The sequence below is a fragment of the Mustela nivalis genome (assembly GCF_964662115.1).
Source record: "Mustela nivalis genome assembly, chromosome: 6".
Classification (NCBI taxonomy): Eukaryota; Metazoa; Chordata; class Mammalia; order Carnivora; family Mustelidae; genus Mustela; species Mustela nivalis.
The window spans coordinates 18201565-18227765 of record NC_139025.1 but is presented as its reverse complement, the minus strand read 5'-3'; the positions used below and the strand labels follow the sequence as shown (position 1 = coordinate 18227765).

At 41.9% G+C, this 26201-nt stretch overlaps 1 protein-coding gene across 2 annotated transcripts; it reads left to right on the top strand.

Moving 5' to 3' along the window:
- On the top strand, positions 1-26201 carry ALKBH1 (alkB homolog 1, histone H2A dioxygenase). 2 transcript variants are annotated; one of them, XM_082733675.1, is made up of 6 exons: positions 1-209; positions 3050-3158; positions 6881-7010; positions 18113-18203; positions 21004-21197; positions 22627-26201. In XM_082733675.1, exons 1-6 carry the CDS (start codon positions 36-38, stop codon positions 23054-23056), a joined length of 1128 nt encoding a protein of 375 aa, XP_082589801.1. In that variant the 5' UTR covers positions 1-35; the 3' UTR covers positions 23057-26201. The 2 variants fall into 2 exon arrangements, with proteins under 2 accessions (XP_082589801.1, XP_082589800.1); XM_082733674.1 differs by having other exon boundaries at positions 6848-7010.

The following is a 26201-nucleotide window of genomic DNA, read 5'->3' as shown; positions in this document are numbered from 1 at the left end:
ATCTGCTTCCGGGTCAGAAGAGGCCAGACAGCGACATGGGGAAGATGGCGGCAGCCGTGGGCTCTGTAGCGACGCTGGCGGCAGAGCCAGGGGAGGACGCCTTTCGGAAGCTTTTCCGCTTCTACCGGCAGAGTCGCCCTGGGACCGCAGACCTGGGAGCGGTCATTGACTTCTCGGCACCCCGCGGCTCGGGGCCTGGTGCCCGCAAGGTACGGACAGAGGAGCATCCCGGGTCCCCGGTCGCCTCGCCTCGCTTCTTGGAGGGGCTTCAGGGTCCTCCTCATCTCTTTTCGCTGCCAGACTGTTATTGAGTAATTCCCGCTCTCCATGGGCGCGGAGTTTAAGTGTCCACGAAGCGTCACACTTCGGCGGTGAAGAGCTGCGCTGCGGTTCCTCCACGCGGCCATTCCTGGCTGCGGCCTCAATGCTTGGGAATTGTTGTATTCCTAACATTAACTGTCCATTTGCATCTCTACTTCGGTTTGTGTAAAAACGCATAAATTGTATTCATAGATGTTAGGATAACGCTCTGCAGCTTGGGGGGGGGGGGGGGGACAATTACCTGAGTAGTCCCAGAACTGAGAGGGATCGATGTTGTTAAACCGTTGTCCACAAAACTGCTCCCTGTCGTCCCTGGGCCCTTTAGCGTCGAACGATTGAGATGATCTCTCCACGTTTGAAAGTAAAGGGCAAACGAATCCAAACACTATCCATTGTTTCTACCTTCCCCCGTGGAATAAGAAATGCAACCTAAAGGAGGACAGGGGGTACAGGGAGAATCACAAATGTACTATAATGCGTAATTTCTTTACAGTCGCTGTCGCACTGAGGATCCCTGATCCTTTAATTTGGCCTTAGTGTTGTCCACAGATGGCTGCATGCAGAATTCTTTCTAAGCTTATATATAGCCCGCAATAAAATCGGAATGCTATCGTAGCACCATATTTGTCTAGAACTCAGCTTCTTAGGAACTTCGTTTGTTTACAGAAGTGGTCTTAGAGTTGTCAAAATAGCATACAGAAAGTCAGTTCTCTAAGAATAATATACATGGGTCAGATCCTCATTCAGCTCCTTTTGCCCATATTTTGCTGCAATACTTAAATACTTTTAGAATGGGGGTGCCTGCGTTGCTCATTTGGTTAAGTTTCTGACTCCATTTCAGCTCAGGTTATGATCTCAAGGTAGTAAGATCGAGTGCCACGTCAGGCTCCACAATGAGCCTATGGAGCCTGCCTAAGAGTCCCTCCTTCTCTACCCACCCTGCTGTGCTTGCCTGTTCTCTCTCTTTCTATCTCTCTCTCTCAAAAATACTTTCAGAATGTAAGCCTCTGAGGAGATGATTGTGTCTAGCACAGTATCTTAAACAGTAAGCACTCAATAAATACATTATCCATTCAGTACGTAAAAACTTGGATATTTAGGAGCACCTGGGTGGCTCAATTGGTTAAGCCTCTGCCTTTGGCTCAGGTCATGAGCCCCCAGCATTCAGACTATCTACTCGGCAGGGAGTCTGCTTCTTCCTCTCACTCTTCACTGTGCTCTCCCTCTCTTTCTCAAATAAGTAAGGATTCAATCTCAAAACAGAACAAAACAAAACCTTGGGATGTTTCGTTCCTCAACTCAAAACATTGAAAGTAGCAAACCGGAGAAGAAAGTTGCTATAAGAGCAACTAATGAGCAATGAAGAAAGTGATAGCTAACAGGCAAGAGTGGAAGGAGGGCTTTTTTTTAAAGACTCAGAGGTTTGTTTCAACTTAGCATGGAGAATAGGTCCACAAATTTAACTTCAGATATGAGGGTGTTGCTGAATTACAGTGCATCACTAAGTATGGTCTCTTTGAAAGATCATTATAAAGTGTTTGAAATAAAAACATCTTATCAGTACCTGGAACAATTGGCTGGTTAGGTCTCTCAGAACATTCCAGATAACCATTTTATTACAGAGACTGGTAATAATAGACCAGCCACTAGTTGCTATTTTTTTTCTGGAAATCTTTACACTTGGTGAAGTTGATAGGATAAGAGATCATATCATTTTGGAAGAGAACATCTGATGTATTCTAAGGCAAGCCAGACTCTTAAGTTTGTTACTAATGGAGGAATAAAGGGTTTTGTTTTCTGAATGTCCTTACTTTAGTGACTGAATATTGGATCCCTTAACCAATTTAATGAGCCATCCATTTATAAGATGCTCTTATATGCAAAGAAAACTTCATGAGCCCTGGAAAAACTTAATTTCTCAGTGATTAACAAAGGCAAAAGCTCTGAGTTTCAGTTTGAAGTTTCATCTAAAAGAATAAACATGCTTTTAGCAAACAGGGTTTCCAGTTTTACTGAAACAGTTATTCTGTCTGGTTGGAGCACTCTCTTCATTCTCTTAACCTCCCCTGCCTGATGCTCCTCACAAGTCTGTTAAAACACCAACTGTATACAAGTGCCTCTGAAGCGTTATTGTTGGACCGAATTGAGGTCAACAGAATTTTCACTGAGAATATTTCAGTACATCTCTCACAATTTAGAGCCTTAGAAGAAATCCACAAAGGTGTGGTGTCATACAAAATGGTAGTCTTGAAGGTCAAAATCAGCCTGCTTCTCCTACTGCTTAATTTTGTATTGCTTTCTAATATTTGTTAGTATATAGATGACAAAACTGAGGCTCTAAGAAGTCAAGTGACTTGGGACGCCTAGGTGGTTCAGTTGGTTAAGATCTGCCTTCAGCTCGGGTCATGATTCCAGGGTCTGGGATCAAGCCCCATGTTGGACTCTCTGTTCAGCAGGGAGCCTGCTTCTCTCTCTTCCTCTGCCTGCTGCTGCCTCTGCCTCTGCTCTCTCTATCAAATAAATAAATAAATAATCTTTAAAAAAAAAAAAAAAAGTTAATTGACCTACCTAAGTGTTACATCAAGTAAGTGGTAGAACTAAGTTTAGGAGCCCAAACTTAGGACTCCTAATTTTTCCTTATACCAGAAATATCTTTAGAAGTTCGAGATTATCAGATCTGACTTGCAAAATAGCTTTAGCCCTCCAACTTCTCTTTCCTTTCTGCCAGGTGGTTAGATCTCAGCTGAGTGTGTCTTCTGTCAGTGACCACGATGCACATAGAGCAGGACTTCAGCCAGTCAGCAAGTGGCAAGCTTATGGACTCCAAGGCTATCCTGGTGAGTGCAGCTGACCTCAGAAGACAAAATCAGATAATCATTTGTCTAATTTCAGGAGAGGAGTTGTAAGCAGGTAAATAGACAAGGAGGAAAACTGAACACAAAAATATTTCACTCCCAAACTCCTTTTAAGTCTGCCTCATCTAAGATGTCCATTTATTTAGAATTTCCAAAGGTTAGAACAGGAGTCAGTAGTGCCTACCTTAAGTGCAGAAAGTGACACACCAGGTACAAATCAAAAATTATCACATTGATTCTGGGCTCCCTGCCACAATTCCAAACAGCTACTCTGGCAGAAGAACCACTTTGAATGACGGAACAATTCATAATGGTCGCTCTAATCACAAAATCTCTATCTATGTTTTTGTGTGGCAAAAAAAAGAAAATAACCTAAAAATTGTTGCTATTATTAAGGCTGAGCTTTTGAAAAGAACATTAATGAGTTAATGCGATCAAAAGCCCTAATAAACTAAATCATTTAGCATTTTGCACTTCAGTAATGTTGGGTAGCTCACATTACACATCTAGAAACTAACATAATGAAAGATGGGTAATGCTTTTAATCTTTTTTTTAGTAAACTCTGCCCCCAATATGGGGCTCAATCTCACACCCCAGATCAAGAGTAGCATACTCCTGACTGAGCCAGCCAAACGCCCCTAATCTTTTTTTTTTTCTTTTAGGATCATGGGGCCATTGTAGATTAGTTATTATGAACTATTTAGAAAATGCACAGCGTCTGGGTGGCTTAGTCGGTTAAGTGGCTTCCTTTGGCTCAGATCATGATCCCAGGGTCCTGGGATCCAGACCTGCATCAGACTCCCTGCACAGCGGGGAGCTTGCTTCTCCCTCTGACCTTCCCCCACCTCCCCCCACCTCATGCTCTCACTCTCTCAAATAAATTGATTAAACAGAAAATACAGAAATGCCTTATGTGATCAAATAAGCTTTTATCTGTCATCCTTTTTCATGGAGAGGACATAAAGTTAACACTGTATTTGTGATTTCAAAGATTAAAAGCAAGAAACATGCCTAAAAAATACCAGTTTTCATTATGCCATGGGCCAGGTCTGTGTCACAGCTCTTAATAATTATGACCACTGATATATTTGTTAACAGTATAGGATGGCATAACAGTATCAGTACTTCCCTAAAAGGCCTCGTACACTTAAATTCTTCATGAAAGAAGAGTCAGATGATGGATTTAATGTGTGAAAGTGTGGCTCGCCATGAATTTGGGTGAATGAGGAGCGTGCATCACCGGTAGTCTTATATGTACCTTTTGTTCTTGAAGGCTGCCCTTGACATTTCAGGCCTACCTCCTGTTTTCAAGGCCTTGTTTCTCTCTTGCTATGCCCTCTTCTCTTAACAAATTGTTTAAGACTACAAAGCTATCAACCCTACTTCGGTTTATCTATTGTCCAAATAATTGTATTGATTTTGAGGTTTTCTGGGATTTCACACTTAAGTCACATTTTGTGAGTTGGTACCTCGTTAGAGGTACCCTCAGAGACTTCATTCTGTCTTCCCTGACATTTGAAGCTGCATTTAGTAGAAGTCCGATGTCCAGAACGTGGGAAATGACCATCTCTGATTCAGGCTTGATCAGAGGGATTGTGTGAACTTCTGCTTGTTGTGAAGGAACCTGAGGAACCACAACCTGTCCTTTTAAGAATGTGCAGGAAGTCATGGGTCGAAAGAAGAGTAAATCTGAGAGGGAGCCTGACAGCATCCAACATTTGAAAGGTTGTCATACCACAAAGGGATGAGAGCAGTAGGTACTAGTAGTGAAGGCCTAGGTTCTGACACGAGGCTACCTGGGTTCAAGTCATGGTTCTACCATCCACTATATGACCTTGGGCAAGTTTCTTAATTTTTCTTGGCCTTGGTTTTCTGATAGGTAAAATGTGTATAAAAAGGTGCTCACTTTGTAAGGTTATTGTGAAGATTAAATGTGAGTACACTGTGAAGTACTTAAGCCCATGCATGGCACATAGTAAATGATTGGTAAATGAGAGAAAGCTAGAGGTATTTTTGAAGAATGTGAAACTAATTTAGGGGTTGCTCTGTGTGTCCAAACCTAAGATCAATGCATGAAAATTAAAAGGAGACAAATTTTAATTCAGTAAAAGAAAGCAACAGTCGTCTAGAGTGAACTTTCTAAAAGGTATTCATTTTCCTGTTACTGGGTAAGCAGTAGTCTTCCTTTAATCTGATATTTTACGGAGTGTTATAATCTTTATTTTGTGAAGTAATGCTGTTGGTTGGTGGGTAAGTTGGGGGTTTTCATATCTTTTTTTTTCTCTCTCTCTCTCAGAATATTGGCAGTCCTGTCATACTCTAAAGTTACTTGGAGAATTTTGCTGGTGCATGAAGTGCAGAAGTAGCCTCCACTCAGAAACAAATGTTCTCTCTCCTGTCCTCCAATTTTAGAAGAAGAGGATCACCTTCTGTTCAAAGCCAGTGCCTTCACCTTCTTGATTCCACCTTCTTTCACCCCTTCCAGCTTTTAAGACCTTGCTCTGCTCCTTTCCTCTCTTCCATTTTCGACCAGTTCCAATCTGTGCTGGTTCTTCTGCATTATCTGTAAGCATGCGTAGGCCTTTCCCAACCCTAAAAACCATAAACTCTCCCCTTAAATTCTTTATTCTTCCATGCCTGCTCTTCAACCTTTGTTTCCTTTTATAGCCAGGTTTCTGCAAGGCATTATCTGATAAAGGCGGTCTCTGCTGTTCAGTCACCAGGGGCTTCACTGAGGACAGTTTTTCATCTCTAATTCTTAAGAAAGTACATAGCATATGTTTGTTGAGTGTTTAAAGAATGGATCCTTTGCCTGCATAGGATTCCAGTTAAATATTGTTATTCCTCTTCAACACAGGAGAAGAATGATGTTAGACTACTGTCAAGGTCACAAAATCCTTTTCCACACATGTGCTGTAGGTATTTGCATCATGCCGTCCTGAGTGGATGTACTTCACAGCGCCTATCTTCCCTGTTTTGTCCATCAGATTTCAGTCACAGGCAGAAATCACACCAGTTTATTTTAACTAAGGGAATTTAATGTAAGAATTATTAGCCAGATACTAGAAGACAGAAAAGGCCGGGAGGGGGGCCACTGAGCGCTCACAAAGGTAGTAATTGCAGGAAGCAGCTACCACCTTTATAAATGATAAATACCGGGGCGCCTGGGTGGCTCAGTGGGTTAAAGCCTCTGCCTTCAACTCAGGTCATGATCTCCGGGTCCTGGGATCGAGCCCCACATCGGGCTCTCTGCTTGGCGGGGAGCCTGCTTCCCCCACTCTCTCCGTCTGCCTCTCTGCCTACTTGTGATCTCTCTCTCTCTCTCTGTCCAATAAATAAATCTTTTTTTAAAAATGATAAATACCTGGTACAGATTTGAGGGGTGACTTGTGGTGTGAGCAGTTCTAAGTTTGCCTTGGGGTAGCACAGCAGATACTTGTGGAATATTTGTTTCCCTTGAGAATTTCTTTATTTCTTCCCTTCCTCTAAAATCAGAGAATAGGAATGAGAACATTTGCTTATGAATGTGGAAGCCACAAAGCATGAGCAAAGGGGGAGAGGGAATAAATAATACAGTAGTGTGTATAAGGATGTCATCGAAAACAAGTTATATCAATAACTGATGGAGAATTTTCTCCTCTCCTTTTCCCCACCTGTCCTTTTTGTATAGGATTTATTTTTATCCCAAACCCCTTCCTCCCAGGTTACCAGTGGCACTGGGTGAAGCAGTGCCTTAAGTTATATTCCCAGAAACCAAATGTGTGTAACCTGGACAAGCACATGACCCAGGAAGAGACTCAGGACCTGTGGGAACAGAGCAAAGAGTTTCTGAGGTAAGTGTTCATATTCAGCTCAGCACCCTGCACATCCTTAGAGGACCTCTAGAACAATGCAGTGAAAGTAACTGAACTGTATTTTTTCCTTGTTTCCAGGCAGAAGCAGCACAGTTACATTCTTTCCCCTGGGAACATTTGGACAGATGCTTTGACAGTTACATTAAATTGAGATCCATTTTAAGTATTTCCTTATCATAGCTCAGATCTTGAGTTTATCCTCATTAATCATCAACTGGTCCAGCTTCAGCCCTTTTTCTACTTAAAGTGAGCTCCAGGGGCACGTGGCTGGCTCAGGTGGTAGACCACAAAACTTACATGTCAGGGTTGTGAATTCGAGCCCCACATTGCATGTGGAGATTACTTAAAAAAATAAGATGTTTTTAAAAAGTGAACTGTGAGTTCCTTTGAAGACTTGTACTCTGGAAGAAATTAACACCAAAACCTTTTTATTTCTACCCTCCTAGATGAAGTCACCGCTACTAGCAGTTTTATAATCAGTTGTTCCTCATGAGAACTAATGTTTGCACCTTAATGTTGAATCAACCTTTATTCATTCACAAATACATAATTGTTTTGAAGTCAGGTGCCCCATCGTTCCACAGAAATTTATTGAGGATTAATTGTATACAGGCACGATGCTAAGCACTGGAGATACAAAGATTCTCAGGACACTTTCCTTGTACTCAGGAGGGCATAGTCTATGGCAGGAACTCAGTGTCAACAGGAATAATTATAGCAGAGCTTAGAAAGTGTCAGAGTAGGTGTTTAGAAAAATGCTGTGGGGGCCAGAGAGAGACATAATTCCTCTAGGCAGAAGAAGGTATCAAGGAAGAAAAAGTTATTTTTTAATTGGGTCTATTATTCTCTTTCTACGACCACCTGGGTTCTCATCCCAGGTCTGCCACTTACTAGGTATGTAAATTTGAGCAAGTTTCTTTACCTTTCTGTGCCTCATAGTAGTCCTTCCCTCATTTAACAGTGTGAGGATTAAATAGGGTAATATACGAGAAATCTTCAGAGCAGCCCATTAAAACCCCTGCTCTGGCTTTGTGTCTTCTCTTTGGACTTAGGATCTCTAATGGTTCAGTTTTCAGAAACTGTGTCATACTGATTCCAACAGGGGAAATAGAAGAGTTCTTTTAGTTCCAAGAGGAAAGGAAAACTAAAATTCTTTGGTTTTCTTTTGAAGCCTTCTTGGTCTGCAGGTTATGAGAAAGGCAGGAGCAGTGGGAAACACCCTCTGTAAAGCTATTGGTGATGTCTTCTTTAGAACTGAGAGTGAAGTATAGGAAGATCATGGTTGAGTGCAGTTTGTTAGAGAGCTAGAGTTTGAGGCTAAACCAGCCTGTGTTTTCAAGTAATTGATTTTATTCCTTCTGACAAATAACTGCAGAAATCCCAGTTATCATCTTCCGTGATAATTCAGATGAATCTCCTTAATAAATCATTGTAAACAGTGGTGAGGGTCTTTTTGGGGGTTTTGATTTTTTTTTGTCTTGCCAATTAGTAAAAATAAAAAATGTGGTGGTCCTACCTTCTGTTGTCCAGGGTTGGAAGAAAGTGATAGGCTCAGACATTGTTGGTGGCATTGAAAATTGATTAGGACCCTAGTTCTTCTGTCACTATGTGATACGTGTTTTGATCTCCTTATCTTGGGAACAAAGGGATTGGACTGGATAAGACATTTCAGGTGGTTGGATCATGGTTGGAGTCACCTGGACAGTACATGCCAGCTGTCCCCACTTTTCCAGAGCAGCTCAGAAAGGGAGAGGGCCTGTCATTGAAGAAGATTCCCTAGAAATTCTGATTATTGACCATAATATCCACATTGAGGACTGCTGAGCCAGAGGACCTCTAAGGATCCTTTCCATTTTAACTTTTTAGTGTTCTGTGGTCAAGGAAGAAGAAACTTTTAAGTAGGAAATGAAGAAGAAATATTTGAACTTAGAGGGGAAAATAAGTCTATTCACAAAATTAGGGCACCTTAGTTCTGTGAGTGCATAGTGTCGCTGGAGCCTTCACAAGATCGCAGTAGTTAGGTGTAAGCATCTTCCCTGCAGCATTGTTCGTAATGGGTGGGGGATAAGAAGCATGCTAAGTGTTTGTCAGCAAGAGACCAGATAAATCAAGAGTGACATACCCCAGCAATAGAATGCAGCCCCAACACAGCCATTCAAAAATCTTAAATCCAACTCTAGCAAATATAGGAAGGCTACCACCATAGTAAAATCAATTTTTAGCATCTCGTCATGGCCGCCTCAGTCTGAGCCACCATCATTGACTGCAGTAGCCTCCTAGTCCGTCTCCCTGTGTCTGTTCTCATGCCACTTCAGTCTTTCTTCTTTTTAAGATTTTATTTATTTGTAAGAGAAAGCATGTGCACATACATGAGCTGGGTGGAGGAGGCAGCAGGCAGAGGGACAAGCAGACTCCCCACTTGGCAGGGAGCCTGATGTAGGGCTCTGTCGTAGGGCCCCAATGAGCCGAAGTCAGATGCTTAACTGACCAAACCACTCAGGCGCCCCTCTTCAGTCTGTATGGAAATCCCTGCACTTCTCTTAGAGTTTCTCATCTTCAGTACTGCAGTTCAGTTCTGATGTCATCATCCAGAATGGACAAGGACATCACAAGTTGAGGGCTAGGTCTCCAGGGTCTCCAGCCAAGCCAGTCTCACTTAGGACACCAGGCACAAGCTTGGGAGATCCCAAGCTACCCATACTTCTGACCAACTGGTTTCAAATTCAGGGGAGCTCCCATGACCCTCTCAGGTTCATAGCTCACTAGAACAACTCAAAGAATTTAAGAAAGAAATTCAAGTATATAATCATGCTTATGTTTATAGTTTTATTATAAAAGATACGAGTCAGGACCGTCCCAATGAGGAAAATGTAGGGCGATGTTTGGGAGGGTCCTGACTGCAGAGCTTCCATGTCCTCTTTCCATGGAATCAGGAAGTGTCACCTTCCCAGGAAGCTCTCCCAAACCCAGTATTCAGGTTTTTTGCAGGTTTCACTACCTAAGCATGTTTGATTGAATTATTAGTCACATGATTTTACTCCGTTTCTAGCCCCCAGCCCAGCCTCTGAGGTTTAGCTAATCACTTGACTGAAAGCCTCCATCCCTCTAATCACATGGTTGGGCTTCCTAGCCTGACAGACTCCTATCCTGAGTCATCTCCTTAGCATAAACTTAGCTGTGGCATAGGGCCCACTGTGAATAACAAAGATACCCCTCTATTTCTCCAAGAAATTCAAGGATTTAAAACCTCCTTCCCAAGAGCCAGGGACAAAGGCCAGTGAAAATTCATTAATGCAACTCCATCACTCTTAGAATAAAATCAAAAGTCTTTACCATGGCCTGCAAAGACCTTGGTGATCCATCCCCCAGCCACCTCCAGTTTCATCTCCGACCAGTCCTTTCATTGATTCTGCTCTAGCTGTAGGAGCCTTTGTGCTTTCCCTTCAACACATCAGACAAGCTGAGATTCGTTGTACAGGCTGTTCCTTCTACCTGGAAAACTCTTCCCTTAGGTAATCAGGGACTTGCTTCCTTTAAGTCTGGGTTTTATCATCTTATGAGAGATGATTCCCTTATCATTAAATTAAAAATAGTTCCCCATTTTCCCTCACTCTTCATCCCCTTGCCCTCTGTTTTTACTCTTCAGTGCACAATAATTACCACATATTTGTGGAATTAATAAGTGGATCCTATCGTACCTTTTGAATTTTGTGAATATATCATCTATTCAAAAATAACTTCTTAAAGAATATGACGAGGGGCGCCTGGGTGGCTCAGTTGGTTAAGCGGCTGCCTTCGGCTCAGGTCATGATCCCAGCGTTCTGGGATCGAGTCCCACATCGGGCTCCTTACTTGGCAGGGAGCCTGCTTCTCCCTCTGCCTCTGCCTGCCATTCTGTCGCTTCTCTCTCTATGACAAATAAATAAATAAAAATCTTAAAAAAAAAAAAGAAGAATATGACGAGGAGAAATATTAATTTCAATAAAGCAACTTTGCTTTATCTATTCCATAAGTTAGCTTATGAAATGTTTTGCATCCATTTTTGTATATGTGGAAGTTTTTTGCATTAATATCCTCAGTGTGGAAGCAGAATTAATCTCTTCCCCTTTTCTACTCCTTTAAGACTTTGTTTATGAAACTATTATAAGCACTTGTTAGAGTGGATCCAGTCATGGGGCCCTTCTCCCTCCCACTGCCTGCCAGGCCCCTCCTCTGCCCCAGACCTTGAAGTCTTTGTAACCTCAGTGCCAACCACAGTTCTTTGTATATATTAGAAACTGCTTTTTAAATATTACTTTAACTAAATTGATAACCCCCTCCGTTAGGTTGATGAAAACATGCTGAATTTGAGAAGGATCAATTAAAGACTATATAGTACCTTTTCATCTTATTTTCATTACTGAATAATGTACATTTGTGTTTTAGGAAATACTTGATGCTAAAACAGATATGAAATTTAAAATTAACTCCCTGCCTTTGAGGAAGGGACAGTTAAAGGAAGAATTCAGGTACTGACATACAGAATTTGTAGGTGAATAGAAGTCGCAAAGTGCTGTGGTGGCACAGTGGAGGGACAGACTGAAACTAGGACAGATTTCCCTGAAGAAGTGAGGTTAAACTGTATGCAAAAGCAAGTCAGAAAAATTTGCTGTACAGAGAAGAGAGTAGGAGAGGAAAGAGCATTTCAGTAGAGAAAATTGTATGGCCAGAGGCACAGCCATGAAGGATGGGGAGGGTAGTGCCCCCTATGGGAAAAGGAAGGGAGGTAAGATGGGAAAGGTAAGAACTGGATTATTAGGGGGGTTGTGTGCCTTTTGGCAAAGTGTGGACTTTGTCCTATGAATCCCTATGGAGATTCATCAGGATTAATCAGATTTTTCACTTTAGAAAGGTAACTTTTTTTTTTTTAAAGATTTTATTTATTTCTTTGATAGAGATCACAAGCAGGCAGAGACAGAGGGAGAAGCAGGCTCCCCACTGAGCAGAGAGCCCAATGCGGGGCTCGGTCCCAGGACCCCAGGATCATGACCTGAGCCGAAGGCAGAGGCATAACCCACTGAGCCACCCAGGCGCCCCTAGAATTGCAATTCTTGACAGTGAGGAATATGGACAGAAAATACAGTTGTTGCAAAAAGCACAATTAAGAATTTAGCTTATTAATAGAAAAGACATTGTCAACAAGGCCTGGTGACCAAGAGATTATGAGAAGTGGGAGACAAGAAGTTAAGGATTATCCGCAGATTTCTCTGTAGCACTTACAGGGTAAAATTGAATTTTTTGGTGAAGGGTTTTTTTCCCAGTTTTACTGACATAATTGGCATACAGTATTATATTAGTTCAAGGTGTATAATGATTTGGTATGTAAATATTGCAAAATAATTATCTAGGTAAGTTAAGTCACCTCACGTAGTTACAAAATTTTTTCTCATGATGAGAACTTTTAAGATTTACTCTTTTAGCAAATACACAATACAGTTTTCTTAACTGTGGTCATCGTGCTATACATTAGATCCTCAGAACTCACTTATCCATACCCGACCACCCTCACTTTTGGAGCTTTTAGTCTTTTCTGTTTCTGCAAGTTTTAGATTTTTTAGATACCACATTTAAGTAGGATCATACAGTGTTTGTCTTTCCCTCACTAACATTTCACTTAGCACAATGCCCTGAAGATTCATGTTATCACAAATGATAGGATTTCCTTTTTTATGGCTGAATAGTATTCATTTATGTGTTGTGTATCGTGTTATCTTTATCCATTCATCCCATCAATGGACACCCAGGTTGTTTCTTTGTCTTAGCTGCTGTAATTATTTATGTAAAACTCTGGAAGTCTCTCTAAAAGTTAAAATAGGATTACCAGAGGATGCAGCAATTTCACTTCTGGGAAAAAAAATCAGTCTCTCAAAAAAATATTTGCAACTCCGTGCTCATTGTACCATTATATACTAAGATTTTTAATGGAAATAGGTTTGGAAGAAGAGAAGGAGCAGAGACAAAATTCTTAGTGTAGTTTGGGGATTAATGTTTTTGGAAATGCCTGTTGAAGTAGCCAGGCAAAGATGTTCAGTATGCCTTTGGAAATACGGAACTGAGCTTTGGAGTGAAGTCAGAGAGAGGGAGATCTGTCAGTTACATGTAAAGACCATAGTAAAGCTGGGTGTGCAGCTGGCTCAGTCAGTAGGCAACTCTTGATCTTGGGATCGTTGAGTTTGAGCCTCACACTGGGTATAGAGATTACGTAAAGAAATAAAACTTTAAAAAAATGATTGAAAAAACAAATATCTGTAATGGGGTTTTTAAGGCTTTTTATCATAAACAATCTTAGACATTTTCTGCCCTGAGTAAGTACTGTTGCTTTCATAATGATTCACTAACGTCCCTTGAAGCAAGGAAGGGAAGGAATTCCCAGTGCTTAGTTACGACACTCAAACTAACACTGCACGAAGAGTGGACGAGCAGGGCAGTTCATTTCCATGCAGTTAGGGTGCATTTGAAAGCAGCACTAGAGGACATGATTGCTGAGAGAAATACCAGCACTTACATAAAGCACTTATCCATGACAGAAAGTGAGCAAACTGCTGTGTAGGCACATTGACCAGAGGAGAAGGTAGCCAGCTCACCCATCCATCCTCCTCCTACCAGTGCTTGGAGCTGCAGCGGGGGCAGGGAGCATAGTATGTTTCTGTTTGCAGTGAGAACCCATAATCAGGGTCATACTTGCTTAAAAACATTCTTCTGGATAATTGGATCAAGATTTAAAGTTAGGTACTGACATATCCCTTGCATTCCTTAGAGCAGATATGGCAGCTCTTTTGGCACTGAGCCTTCCTGGCCTCCTTTTAGACAAGTCAAGTTTAAAAAGAGAACAGCCCACCTCTCCCCACCCCCCCCTTACTCATCTCTCAGTATTTCCTGCTTGAAAATCATCTGAGCATGCGTTAAATTTGGTTTTGGCCTTAAACTATTCACAGTGTTCAATACTGAGTTTTTTGGAATCTTGGTTACCCAAAACCCACAGGGACCAGAATGGTCCCTAAGTAGTGCTGAGACAGGAAGTGACTAGTGTTAGCCTGTCCTACTGTCACATCTGGAAGGCCAATCTTATAATTATTGTTACTTTCCTACCAGAAATTCCATACGAAGAAAGGAAATTGTGTTCTCAGAGGCTATGAAATGAGGGGTAGAATCTTAAACCTATCTGGGTTTGACACATTACACAAAACGTGTGTGTGTGTATAAAATCATCCTCAGATGGTGTAATCAATGATCACAGCTCTTCTTTTACTACACAAGTCTTTAAGTTTTTTTCCTTTTTGTTAGGTGGCCTAAACTTAATGCTTTTACACCCTTACACTAGCCCCCATCAATAATACAAGGCAAAGCCCAAAGCCTTCCTTATAGTGATACAGTTAAGGTAGAAAAGAGATGTGCTTTTGGTTTTCTGAAAGAACAGATTTTAAAAGGTATAATATAGGATGTTTCTATTCGTGCTCAATTATTACTATGATTTTGATGATTTTATTGTTAACAATACCATAAAACTGTGTTAATTGTAATAGCGTATGCCCTGTCCTGAGGAACATTAGACTGACTCTTGATGGAAAAGCAGCTTGGTGATACTATATTGAATGTCTAAAATGCCATCGCCTTCTGAATTATTTTTAGTTATTTATTTATTTATGTTAGGGCAGGTGGTAGAGGTGAGGGACAGAGGGAGAGGGAAGGAGAGAATCTAAAGCAGGCTCCATGCTCAGTGTGAAGCCCGACGCGAGGCTTGATCCCACAACCCTGAGATCATGACCTGAACCGAAATTAAGAACAGATCCTTAACTGACTGAGCTACACAGGTGCCCCCTGAATTATTTTTAGAGCTGCATTCTTTTACCTTTATTAGTTTAGATCAATCTAATTTTGATATAATAGCATGAGCTTTTCATCAAGAATAAAACGATCCTTTATTGATCTAGAAAGGTGGAAGGTATCTTGTTTTTTAATTTCGGCTAGCATAGTATTTCTCAAAGTGTGTTCCCTCGTTCAGCAGCATCCCTATCTCTTGGGAACTTATTAGAAATACAGATTCTTTGTCTCTATCCTAGACCTGCTGAATTAGAATTTATAGGCCTGGGCCCAGCCATTTGGGTTTTAACAAGCCCTCTAGGTGATTCCCCTGAGCATTAAAATTTGGAAACCACTTGGCAGAAACTAAGTGGACTATGCACTGTTAACCACAGTATTCTCAGGAGTCCAGAGATGAGAGGTCATTCTTATTTTTCTATCTCAAGGCTACTAAAATAGATTATGTTCTCCAGAGGGGATCATTAGGGAGTTTTTTTATTTGTATCTTTATCTGAAGAAACATTGGTAGAACCCATGTTGTGTTAGTAATTATGCATTCCTTTCCTCCCCACCCCCCACTTTTTAGTTTTTACACATAGAAAATAAAATAATGAATGGTGGTTCTACATGGTAACTGTTCACATCAGCTAGTTGCAGTCACTGGCCATGCATATATATTGTTTCCCCTGAACTGCTAATCATAACCTGTCTTCTCTTGTGCCAGGGATCCCCAAGAGCACACCCAGTTTTGATGATACACCGGGAGGGGTCAGCACATATCTGTCCTTGTGGATAAGACTTAACTCTAATTCAAAGAATACAAACCAAAAAGGTGAAGGGAAGAGACACATTGAGCAAAGTCCTGGGAAAACCAGGCTCAAGCCTCCAGGGTTTTCTCCCAGTGAAGTCACACAAGGTGTGCTTAATTCCCCCAATAGTAAGTTGTGACAACATGCATGAATTGTTGTCCACCAGGGAAACTTAGTCCCCAGGTTCTTACTGGGGGCTGGTCCCATAGTCTCTATGTGACACAAACCAAATCCAGGCTCCCAGAAGGAAAACAGCTGTTTAACAAAACCATACTGTTTTGCACAAAATTTAGGCATAGTGAGTAGCAGTTCTGGGAATGGTGTGAACCTCCCCAGAGTCCAAGTTCCAGATGCCTGCCAACAACCAACCTTGTAAACAGGCCTTTCAGAGGCTCTGCCTTTTTTCTACACCACTCTCAATCAATCAGTATTTTTTCCATTCCTTTTTAGCTACTGGCCTTGATGTATATCTGTGTCACAGTGTCCTTAGACTGTAAACTTTGTGAGGACAGATAGCATCTATTTTTTTTTTAATATTTATTTATTTATTTGACAGACAGAGATCACAAGGAGGCAGAAAGGCAGGCAGAGAGAGAGGAGGAAGCAGGCTCCCCGCTGAGCAGAGAGCCCGACGCGGGGCGTAGATCCCAGGACCCCGGGATCATGACCCGAGCCAAAGGCAGAGGCCTTAACCCACTGAGCCAACCAGGTGCCCCCAGATAGCATCTATTTTGTAAACTCTTTCAAACATCAAGGCGAGTGCCACTTGCAGTCTGAGCCTCTAATAAACCCTTTGCTTCTGCCTAGGTGGTACGCCAGTATTGCCCACTGCTCCACTCTGTTTAAATGATGGCCATTCTTCAATGCCACGTTCAACTCCCAACTCTGCCATAAGGACTTAACTGATTAGACAGCTTTTTCTTAATTCCAGTGGCCCTCAAAGTCTCATGTTCTACAGTTTAGTACAAATTTTATACTGCCTTGAAGTTTCCTTTGATTTTTTTCTTATACTTACCTGTCATCTCTTGTCAAAATGTAAACTCCTTAAAGCAGTCTAATCTTTTCTTTTTTAAACAGCAGTGGTTCTTGAACCAAAAAAAATTGTTTGATTACTGATGTAAATTGCATAGGAGAAACAAACCCTAAAATTATTAGGCCTGGCATTCTTGTATTTTTAGATATTTAGAGGTAAATCAAAGAAGCTTCTTCCTCTAGAAGAGGAGTAGTTAATCCCATGGATTTGATCAGACAGGATATAATTGCAAAAAGGGCACCTCTCTGTTTTACAGAAGCTTCCTGTGTTTGAACAAGGGGATGTCAGAAACCATATCAATTACAGTGGTCCTTAATTGTTAGCTAAGCCTCAATTATCTAAGCTTTGTTAGACAGGGTTGAAGAAGTCATGTTAAGCCAGTTATTTTTTATTGTATACAATGTATATTTTGCCAAACTTTTTCCCCCAACCTATAATTCTGGGAAGCTACCATCGCTATAAACATAGTGATAACTATAATTAATTATACGTCACTTTCAGCAAACCGAATTGTTCAGTTGTTCTGTTAGCCAAATTTTCAATTACCTGTAGTGCCCTTGGTCCCATTTCCAATGGACAGGTAAAGATATTTCTGTGTTGTTCTTATCTTATCATTACTGAGATGCTGGAAACTTGCCATTTAAAATTGATCCCATTCAGCAGAGGTTTTAGAACCAAGGACTAAAAATTAGAAATGCTAACATGGAGGCGCCTGGGTGGCTTGATTGGTTAAGCATCTGCCTTTGGCACAGGTCATGAACATGGAGTCCCAGGATCAAGCCCCACATCGGGCTCCCTGCTCGGTGGGGAGACTGCTTCTCCCTCTCCCTCTGCCCCACCCCTGCCTGTGCTCGCTCGCTCTCTCTCTCTCTCTCTCTCTGACAAATAAATAAACAAAATATTTAAAAAATAATAATAAAATTGATCCCATTCAGCAGAGGATTTAGAACCAAGGACTAAGAAGTGCTAACATGGGGACATCTGGGTGGCTCAGTCGGTTGAGTGCCCGACTCTTGATCTTGACTTAGGTCCTGATCTCAGGGTCCTGAGATTGAGCCCTGGCCCAGCTCCCTGCTGAGCAGGGAGTCTGCTTGGGATTCTTTCCTTCTACCCCTCCCCCTTGCCGTCGCCACCCCCCCCCCCCAGCATACATGCACTCTCTCTCTCTCTCAAACCAATAAATCTTAAAAAAAAAAAAGAAGAAGAAGAGGAAGAAGAAACAAATGCTAACATGTTTTTTAGTGTTATATATTTGGGTCAACTCCTTTGTCTGTTCTCACTTCCCCTCTCAAGGTCTTTGCTAACAGCTTATACCAAGGAATACCAAATTCCATGCATGCAAAGGGCTGTTGGCTGCCATTTGAGGTGAATAAATCCTCTTTTGTCCCCAATCTTCACAGGAACAAAGAAGTGAATAAACGGAGACCCCGAAGCTTACTAGAGAAGTTGCGCTGGGTGACTCTAGGCTACCATTACAACTGGGACAGTAAGGTACGCAGAGTTCTTGCAAATTCCATTGTCTTCATTTTTACACTCCTTGGGCTCAGTAGTTGGATATGTTCCTGGGCAAACCTGTACACTGTCAGATTATCCATTGATGGAAGGATCTCTTTCATTTATCTCTTAAAATTCTCTTGATAACAGTATCCCAAGAAGAATGAATAATTTCCCCCAAGAGAAAATTCATATGCCCTTACATCGTATTATTTCATCAGACGTCATTGGTGCTTTCTCTTAAGTACATTTCAAGGGTACAGATTTTTCTTTACTGCATTGAAGAGCAATTCTCAATTAAAACCTTTATTTCCATTATTGTTTAATATCTGTTTGGAGTAAAAGGAACTCCATATGCTTCTGGTGTTCTCCATCAACTCAAAAAAGGCACCTTTGCCTGCTGTATAAGGTCTGAGCAGTACACAGATAGGAAAGAATGTCCTTCAGCTAACAAAGTCTGGTGTTTTCTTGAGGTACAGTTTCTTCATTCCCGACCTCCATGTTTCCAAAAGTACCTCCTTTATCATGGGCAGTTTAGTGCCTCTTGTCTCCATTAGATGTTCGCCACCAAAGAGAAGGACTCATTCTGAGAATAAACTGAATAAAGAGATTGGTATAGACCATCTTCCTGCTAACTAGTAACTTTCTAAAAGCTCCATAGTTTCAATCAAATCAGCCTATTAGCAATTACATTAACTGCTCAAAATAATGATAAATGTTGCTTGGAAATGTTCATGACATAATTCTTACTTTCACTGATGCAGATTCAGTGGAAGACTGGATATCTCTGTTTGGGGAAATAGCCAGGTGATTCTCTCTGGGTTAGCCAGCCAGGGTTTGAACCTGGCCTTCCATAGTGTGTACCTCATAATGGGGTTGGGGTGGAGGGGTGGCGAGCGTCAAAGGTGTAATGCCTGCGTCGTGATTGCAGCAGTGCCTGCTTGTTCTGAGCAGTTAAGTGCATTAACACAATACATGTTAGCTTATTGTTTTTTATGATGTTATATTTATTGCTGATGCTGCTATTCCCCAAGGACTTAAAGTTACTCTCACTTAATAAGAAAAATGTGGAGTGAGAAACTATCAGAAACTGAGTGACTCAATGGCAAAAAGTGAAAGAGAAGTAAGAAGACGAGTGCACAGACAGTTGGGGGTAGGGTTGAAAGCCCACAGAGGTAACCTAGTGCTAGAACAGTAGCTCTGACCATTTGATTTTTTTTTTTAAGATTTTATTTATTTGTTTGACAGATCACAAGTAGGCAGAGAGGCAGGCAGAGAGGAAGAAGCAGGCTCCCTGCTGAGCAGAGAGCCCAATGTGGGGCTCTATCCCAGGACCCTGGGATCATGACCTGAGACAAAGGCAGAGGCTTAACCCACTGAGCCACCCACGTGCCCCTCTGACCAGTTGATCTTGTGAGGGATTGAAACCTAAAAGGGTAGAGGAAAAACCTTATAGTTCTCTGGTTTGGGGAAATTAAATGGGAACTCTTCTTATGTGCACTTAAGGAAAAAGAAGAAAACATAAAACACAAATTCCAAATGAAGAGGCTTGGCCATCCATTAAAGACCTTCTACAAAAGTCTTCCTTAATGTGAAGTTAAAGGTCACTTCTGGCCAAAGTTCTTTCCAGAGGTGTGCCTCTGTTGCTACAGCTGGGATACGCCTGTACCCTGGGATACGTCAGGGTGCTAGTGGAGAGGTGAGACAGAAGTGGGTCTGCTAATCTGCTTTGAGGTTGTTGGGCAGAGAGAGACATGAGAGCAGCAGCAAAACAAAGGAGGGGCATCGGGCCGCTGTGGGCTTACCAAGCAGAGCAGCCCTCGTCCTTGTCTGCCGAGGAGACTGCCACCTTGTTCTGAGCTGCTGGGTTTTGTAGAGAGTGTTCTGCCCTTTGATTTGTTTTGTTCTATTTAAGAGAAAAGGAGTATTGTGATCTTTACATGCTACAAATAATTCAGAAAGGTAAATGTTGGAAATTACTTCCATATTAAGGTTCTGTCTTGACCATGGTGTAAGGTAATTTCAGTTCAGATGTTTTGAACATGTCATCCCATCAGACTGACCAGTGAAGCTGGCAGCATGCCGTGTTGTGGGCTGGGGGCTCAAAACCAAAGTGGCAATTGTATTAGAATTGCTTGCTTGCTTTCCTTTTTTTTTTTTAAATAAGCTTTGTATTTTAGGATAGTTCTGAATTTGCTGAAAGGCTTGTACAGAGTTCCCATATACCCCACACCTAGTTATCCCTGTTAGCATCTTACATTATTATGGTACCTTTGTCTCAATTAGTGGACCAATGTTAATGCATTATTACAGTGGTGAAGTCCATATTTCATTCATATTTTCTTAGCATTCATTCAGTTTTCTTAGTTTTGTTTTTTTTAAGATTTTGTTTATTTGGCAGACAGATCACAAGTAGGCAGGGAAGCAGGCAGAGGGGAGCAGAGAGCCCGATGCGGGGCTCGATCCCAGGACCCCGAGATCATGACCGGAGCTGAAGGTAGAGGCTTAACCCACGGAGCCATCCAGGCGCCCTGGTTTTCTTAGTTTTTAATTGATGTCCTTTTTCTGTTCCAGGATGCACATCACATTTAGTCATCATGTGCCGTGTCCTAGGTGCTCACTGTTTTGAACATCTCATTAGATTACTGGATGCCTCAAAAACAGATGGATAAATCATGCTATGTTAGGATTACTTATAAGTTAGATCATTTTAAAGTGGTAATTAATCTTATGCCACAGTTTCGTATTTTCCTGAGATCATTGTTTATTTTTCTTATTTTCCCTACTTTTATCAAAGAAATACTCAGCCGATCATTATACACCTTTCCCTTCTGACCTGGCTTTCCTCTCAGAGCAAGTAGCCGCAGCCTGTGGATTTCAGGGTTTCCGAGCCGAGGCAGGTATCCTGAATTACTACAGATTGGACTCCACACTGGGAATCCACGTAGATAGATCTGAACTAGATCACTCCAAACCCCTGCTGTCTTTCAGGTAAGCTGGTTCTAGGGATTTGGGATTACCTTCTGCCACTCCATTCCTTATTCAAAAGCATTTCTTTTTTTTTTTTTTTTTTTTTTTTTTTAAGATTTTTTATTTATTTATTTGTCAGAGAGAGAGCGAGCGAGAGCGAGCACAGGCAGACAGAGTGGAAGGCAGAGTCAGAGGGAGAAGCAGGCTCCCTGCGGAGCAAGGAGCCCGATGTGGGACTCGATCCCAGGACGCTGGGATCATGACCTGAGCCGAAGGCAGCTGCTTAACCAACTGAGCCACCCAGGCGTCCCTCAAAAGCATTTCTAAACTAACTAAATAAATAAAAACATAGGACTTTAAGAAATGGTTGGACTCTACAGTCTTTTACTTCTGGGTGTCTTAACAATGTTGTCATAAGTAAAATTAACCTCGTCCTTAAGAGTAGTAACCAAATTACAGTTAATGTTTGTGTTTAAGATGCATGGAGTCTACCTTTTGTATTGGAAGGTATCATCAGTGTGTGTGGAAGGCCATAAGGCAAAACAAGCAACCTTTTCAGAATAAGGAAGAGAAAAGCTTGGAGGCCTGACTAGTTTACTCTCTTGACTCCCTAGACATAAGTTTAAATTGGGCAAAGTGCTGCAGCTGTATCCTACAAAGAAAGTGCCTGAACGGTGTCCTTTATTAATTGCCTTATCTCTAAAATGCACAGGCTGGAAGCTCAGTCAATTAAGTGTCTGCCTTCAGCTCAGGATCCCAGGGTTCTGGGATCGAGCCCCACATCGGGCTCCCTGCTCTGTGAGGAGTCAGATTCTCCCTCTCCCTCTACCCCTGCAAATGTGCTCTCTTTCTCGCTCACTCTCAAATAAATAAATAAAATTTTTTTTTTTTTTTTTTTTTAAGATTTTATTTATTTATTTGACAGAGAGAGATCACAAGCAGGCAGAGAGGCAGGCAGGCTTCCTGCTGAGCAGAGAGCCCGGTGTGGGACTCGATCTCAGGACCCCGAGATCATGACCTGAGCCGAAGGCAGAGGCTTAACCCACTGAGCCACCCAGGCGCCCCAATAAATAAAATCTTTAAAAAAAGTGAACAGGCATGATACATATAGAAAATGACTCAATTTATTGGGAGGCTTAAATCTTAAAGATGCATCACTAAAACTTATATGGGTAATAGTAAAACTAAATTTTTAATCTGCTTATTTAAGCGCTTCAGATTTTATGTTATAGCAGTCTTGTGGGCTCTGCTAAGTTTAAGCAGCAGATCATGGGTTGGTCACTTACAGACGCAAGCTGGAAGAAAAGGCTCTTAACACAGATTAAAAAGGATGTGAGAGCAGTAGGTGTTGAGCTGAAATATGCAAAGAATGCAGTTGGCAGTAACTTTCCCAGCCTTGGTTAGTAACAGAAACTTACTGTTGTGTGTTCTTTTCCTTATTTTTTTATAGCTTCGGACAGTCTGCCATCTTTCTCCTGGGTGGCCTCAAAAGAGATGAGGTGCCCACAGCCATGTTCATGCACAGCGGTGACATCATGGTGATGTCAGGTTTCAGCCGCCTGTTGAATCATGCAGTCCCAAAGGTCCTTCCAAGTCCTCAGGGGGAGAGCCTGCCGTGCTGCCTAGAGACTCCTCTGCCCACCGTCCTCCCCAGAGACTCCGTGGTAGAACCCTGCTCCGAGGAGGACTGGCAGGTGTGCACCAGCTACTTGAAGACTGCTCGTGTGAACATGACTGTCCGACAGGTACTGGCCACAGACCAGGACTTCCCTGTGGAACCCATGGAGGAGAAGAAGAGAGACATCACCACAGAAGGTTTCTGCCACTTGGATGACGAGAATTGCCAAGTAAAACGAGTGAAGTTAAACCCTGACAGCTGAGACTTGGGGAGCCCGTTTTTTTCCTCAGGCAGGTCTCACAGTAGATGACCATGCTTTCTTGTATTGCCATAGACTTTAACATCAAGACAAGCCAAAAACAGAGACAGGGAAAAACTCATCATGGATCACAGTGTTGCCTTGGAACCCATCCTGAAGAGTAAAGCAGCTAGCCACTTCGCTCAGAGATGTGTTGGACATGGGCCAGTCTGGTTAGATGTTGGTTCTGTTGTATGTGAGAAGTCCCAGAAGCAGCCAGAACAGCCTTCCCAGCCTCTGCCATACCTCTGAGAGAGGCAGAAGTGAGTTGCCATGTTATTGGAGCCTTAAATACCTCAAATTTTATTAATGGGAAACCTGACACTCTTCCTGCTACCCCTTTTAATGATTTGTGATAAAATCATGGTCCCAGGAACCAGTCAGTAGGCTCCTCCTCATTCTTGCAGCCACCCAGTGATCTTTTCTTCCGTCTTCTCTGACCTTCACAGAAAAATCCTATACACATGAAGACAATGGAACTAGAAACCTCGTCTCCTAGGAAAGAAATTAATCACAGCTCTCTCTTACCTAAAAGATAAAATATATATAAAGCCACAGGAAGAGGAGTGGTAGTTTCTCCAGATTTCCTTTAGGTCTAAACTCTTCCTGTTGGCTTTTTAATGCAGTTTTAATTGTTGGACTAAAAAAGCCCCAAGGGTGTTCTGTAACAGTTTTCTCCATGAATAAAACTCTCTCTTTTAAATTAAAGATCTGTATCTGTCTTCGAGGGTTAGCGAATCTGGGATTAGTTTTCTTTTTCCTGCTTTTACTTGCTGCGTCGTTCATGCTGTTGAAGCCCTCTAGCTGGTTCTGCCCTGTACCATCCCGCTCTGCCCTAAGTATTCTCTGTGATTATCTCACAGGAGAGAATATTCTTTGATATTCTAGTCACTGCTATCTTTTGTGATTGTGGGCAGCTTGGGAAATGCATGAAGCACCAAGTTTTAATATTTGTACCCCCACCAGCTCGAGTCACCATACCCTTAGGTGAGCTGCTTTACATGTCTCTGGGCCTCAGTTTCCTCATCCATGACATGAAGATAGTATTGACTCCCAACTTCCATTTCAGTTGATAATGGGAATTTAGTGCTCCTTTCTAGAAACATGGTGTCGGTATTTTATTACTGCATGGACCCAGAAACATCGCCTTTTGTCAGTGTGAACGACTGTCTAGAAGCCACTTGGATACCTGCTGCTTGGACAAGACTTCCTGAGTCTGCGTGTCTCTGTCCTCCCTTTTTTCTTCTTAGGAACATTGTATATTGAGTTTATATTTTGATACTTGTTTTTTAAGAATTAAAAATTAATACATTCATCCCTTACACCTAAATAACCTCAAAATTAGTGTATGGTGGTATGTAATTAAAGTATTTTAAGTAATTTTAAATTACTAAAATCACCACTGGAAAAATCCCTTTTGTTTTCCCTTAGTGTACATCATTCAGGACCCACTGAAAATCCACATCTGTTGTTTAGCAATCTAGTAGGTCAGCCCATTCTTCAGCATCAGAATAGTTTGCTCTTGAGTTAGTTGAGTATCAGACGAAGGTGCTAACTTGTGTTTAGAAACAATGTGGTTCCGAAAAAGTACATACTCAGACTCTAAACTCAAACCCCACAAAGTGAGATGTGTGCTATGAGAAGCCTGTGGGAATGGTCCCGCCAAGAGAAATGCAGATCCCAGTCTCCCAGCCCACACTCCCTCGAGAGATGTGCTAATTGGGACAGTGAGGAAAATTATTGACACCATTAAGTTCTCTAAGTTTTATTTATTTTTGTGAGGCACCTATCGTTGAAGCTCTATAATGCGACTCTATTTTCACAGTAAGCAGAAAAGGAGGCAATTGAGGAAAAAGGAAAAAATTGGTGATTTTTTTCCACATTTCCATGAGGATGATCCCTCCCCCAGGTTTGGTTGGTTTTAGTTGTCCACCAGACATTCTCCAAGTCAGGAGATGACAAATGCTGACCAACCTCCTGCATGTGTACTGCCCACGGACTAAGAACAGCTTCTACGTTTCTCAGCGGCTGGAGAGAAAAAGTCAGGAGTTGGAATAGTATTTTGTAACACCTGAAAATGAGAAGAAAGCCAAATTTCTGCATCCGTAAGTCAAGTCCTATGAGAACACAGTCACGCTCGTTTAGAGATGACCTGGGGCTGGTCCCCATCGTGCACAGGACAGAGTTGAGACAGAGTTGAGCGGTGGCAGCAGACGCCACAGGGCCTGAGGGAGGGAGCCAGCCTCGAGCAGAGTGTTGGTGGATGCCGAGAAAGGAAGCTGGACCCCGAGACAGGAACCTGAAGCCAGGGGGAGGAGCCAAGGGAAGATCTTTTTTTTCCCTTTATTATTTTATACTGAACAGATGCTCAGTACGAGGTAGGATATGCACTGTAGAGTCACAGCGTTGGGCCTGGGGAAACCGATACTCAGACGACACACTGCCGGTGGGGATGTGGTGGCAGTCCTGGGTTCCATCCCCTTGTCCTCCCAGAAGTGATGTCGTTTGATGACAGACTGTATGGTCATCCTAATTCTGTTTTTGAATGTGTACCGTTCGACCCACTCACTCACTTCTAGGAGTTGAGTCGAAAGTAGTCATTAGAGCTGTCCACAAGACTTTGGTGTAAGAATGTAACAGTGGAGTCCTAAATAAGCTTGATTTTCAGCAGCAGGGAGTTGGTTGGCGAAGTTCATGTGTTCATTTGGAAAGTGGTTATCGAGCACTGTTTTCTACCAAGAGGCACTGGTCTTTGCAAAAAGTGACCTGCCTTTGTGGTTCTATCCTAGTGACTGTGACATCACCATACAAGGGAAATCTGTAGCCATTTAAAGTTAAGTTTTGGAAGAACAGGTAAAGATACGAGAAAATATTCATACTATAATAAGAAAAGTCTGTCATGAAACTGTGTAATCTGGTATAGAATGTTTACATGCTTTTTTTTTTTTTTAACTCAAAGGATAGGCATATAGCAAAACATGAATGATGGTGGGATTATAGTTGATGTTTAGTTGTTCTTTTTCTGTATTTCTGAGTTTCCCCCCAACATTGAAAATCTTTTTAAACCTTTCTCTTTTAAAGAATAAATGTTCATGGGTTTGGGGGGTCA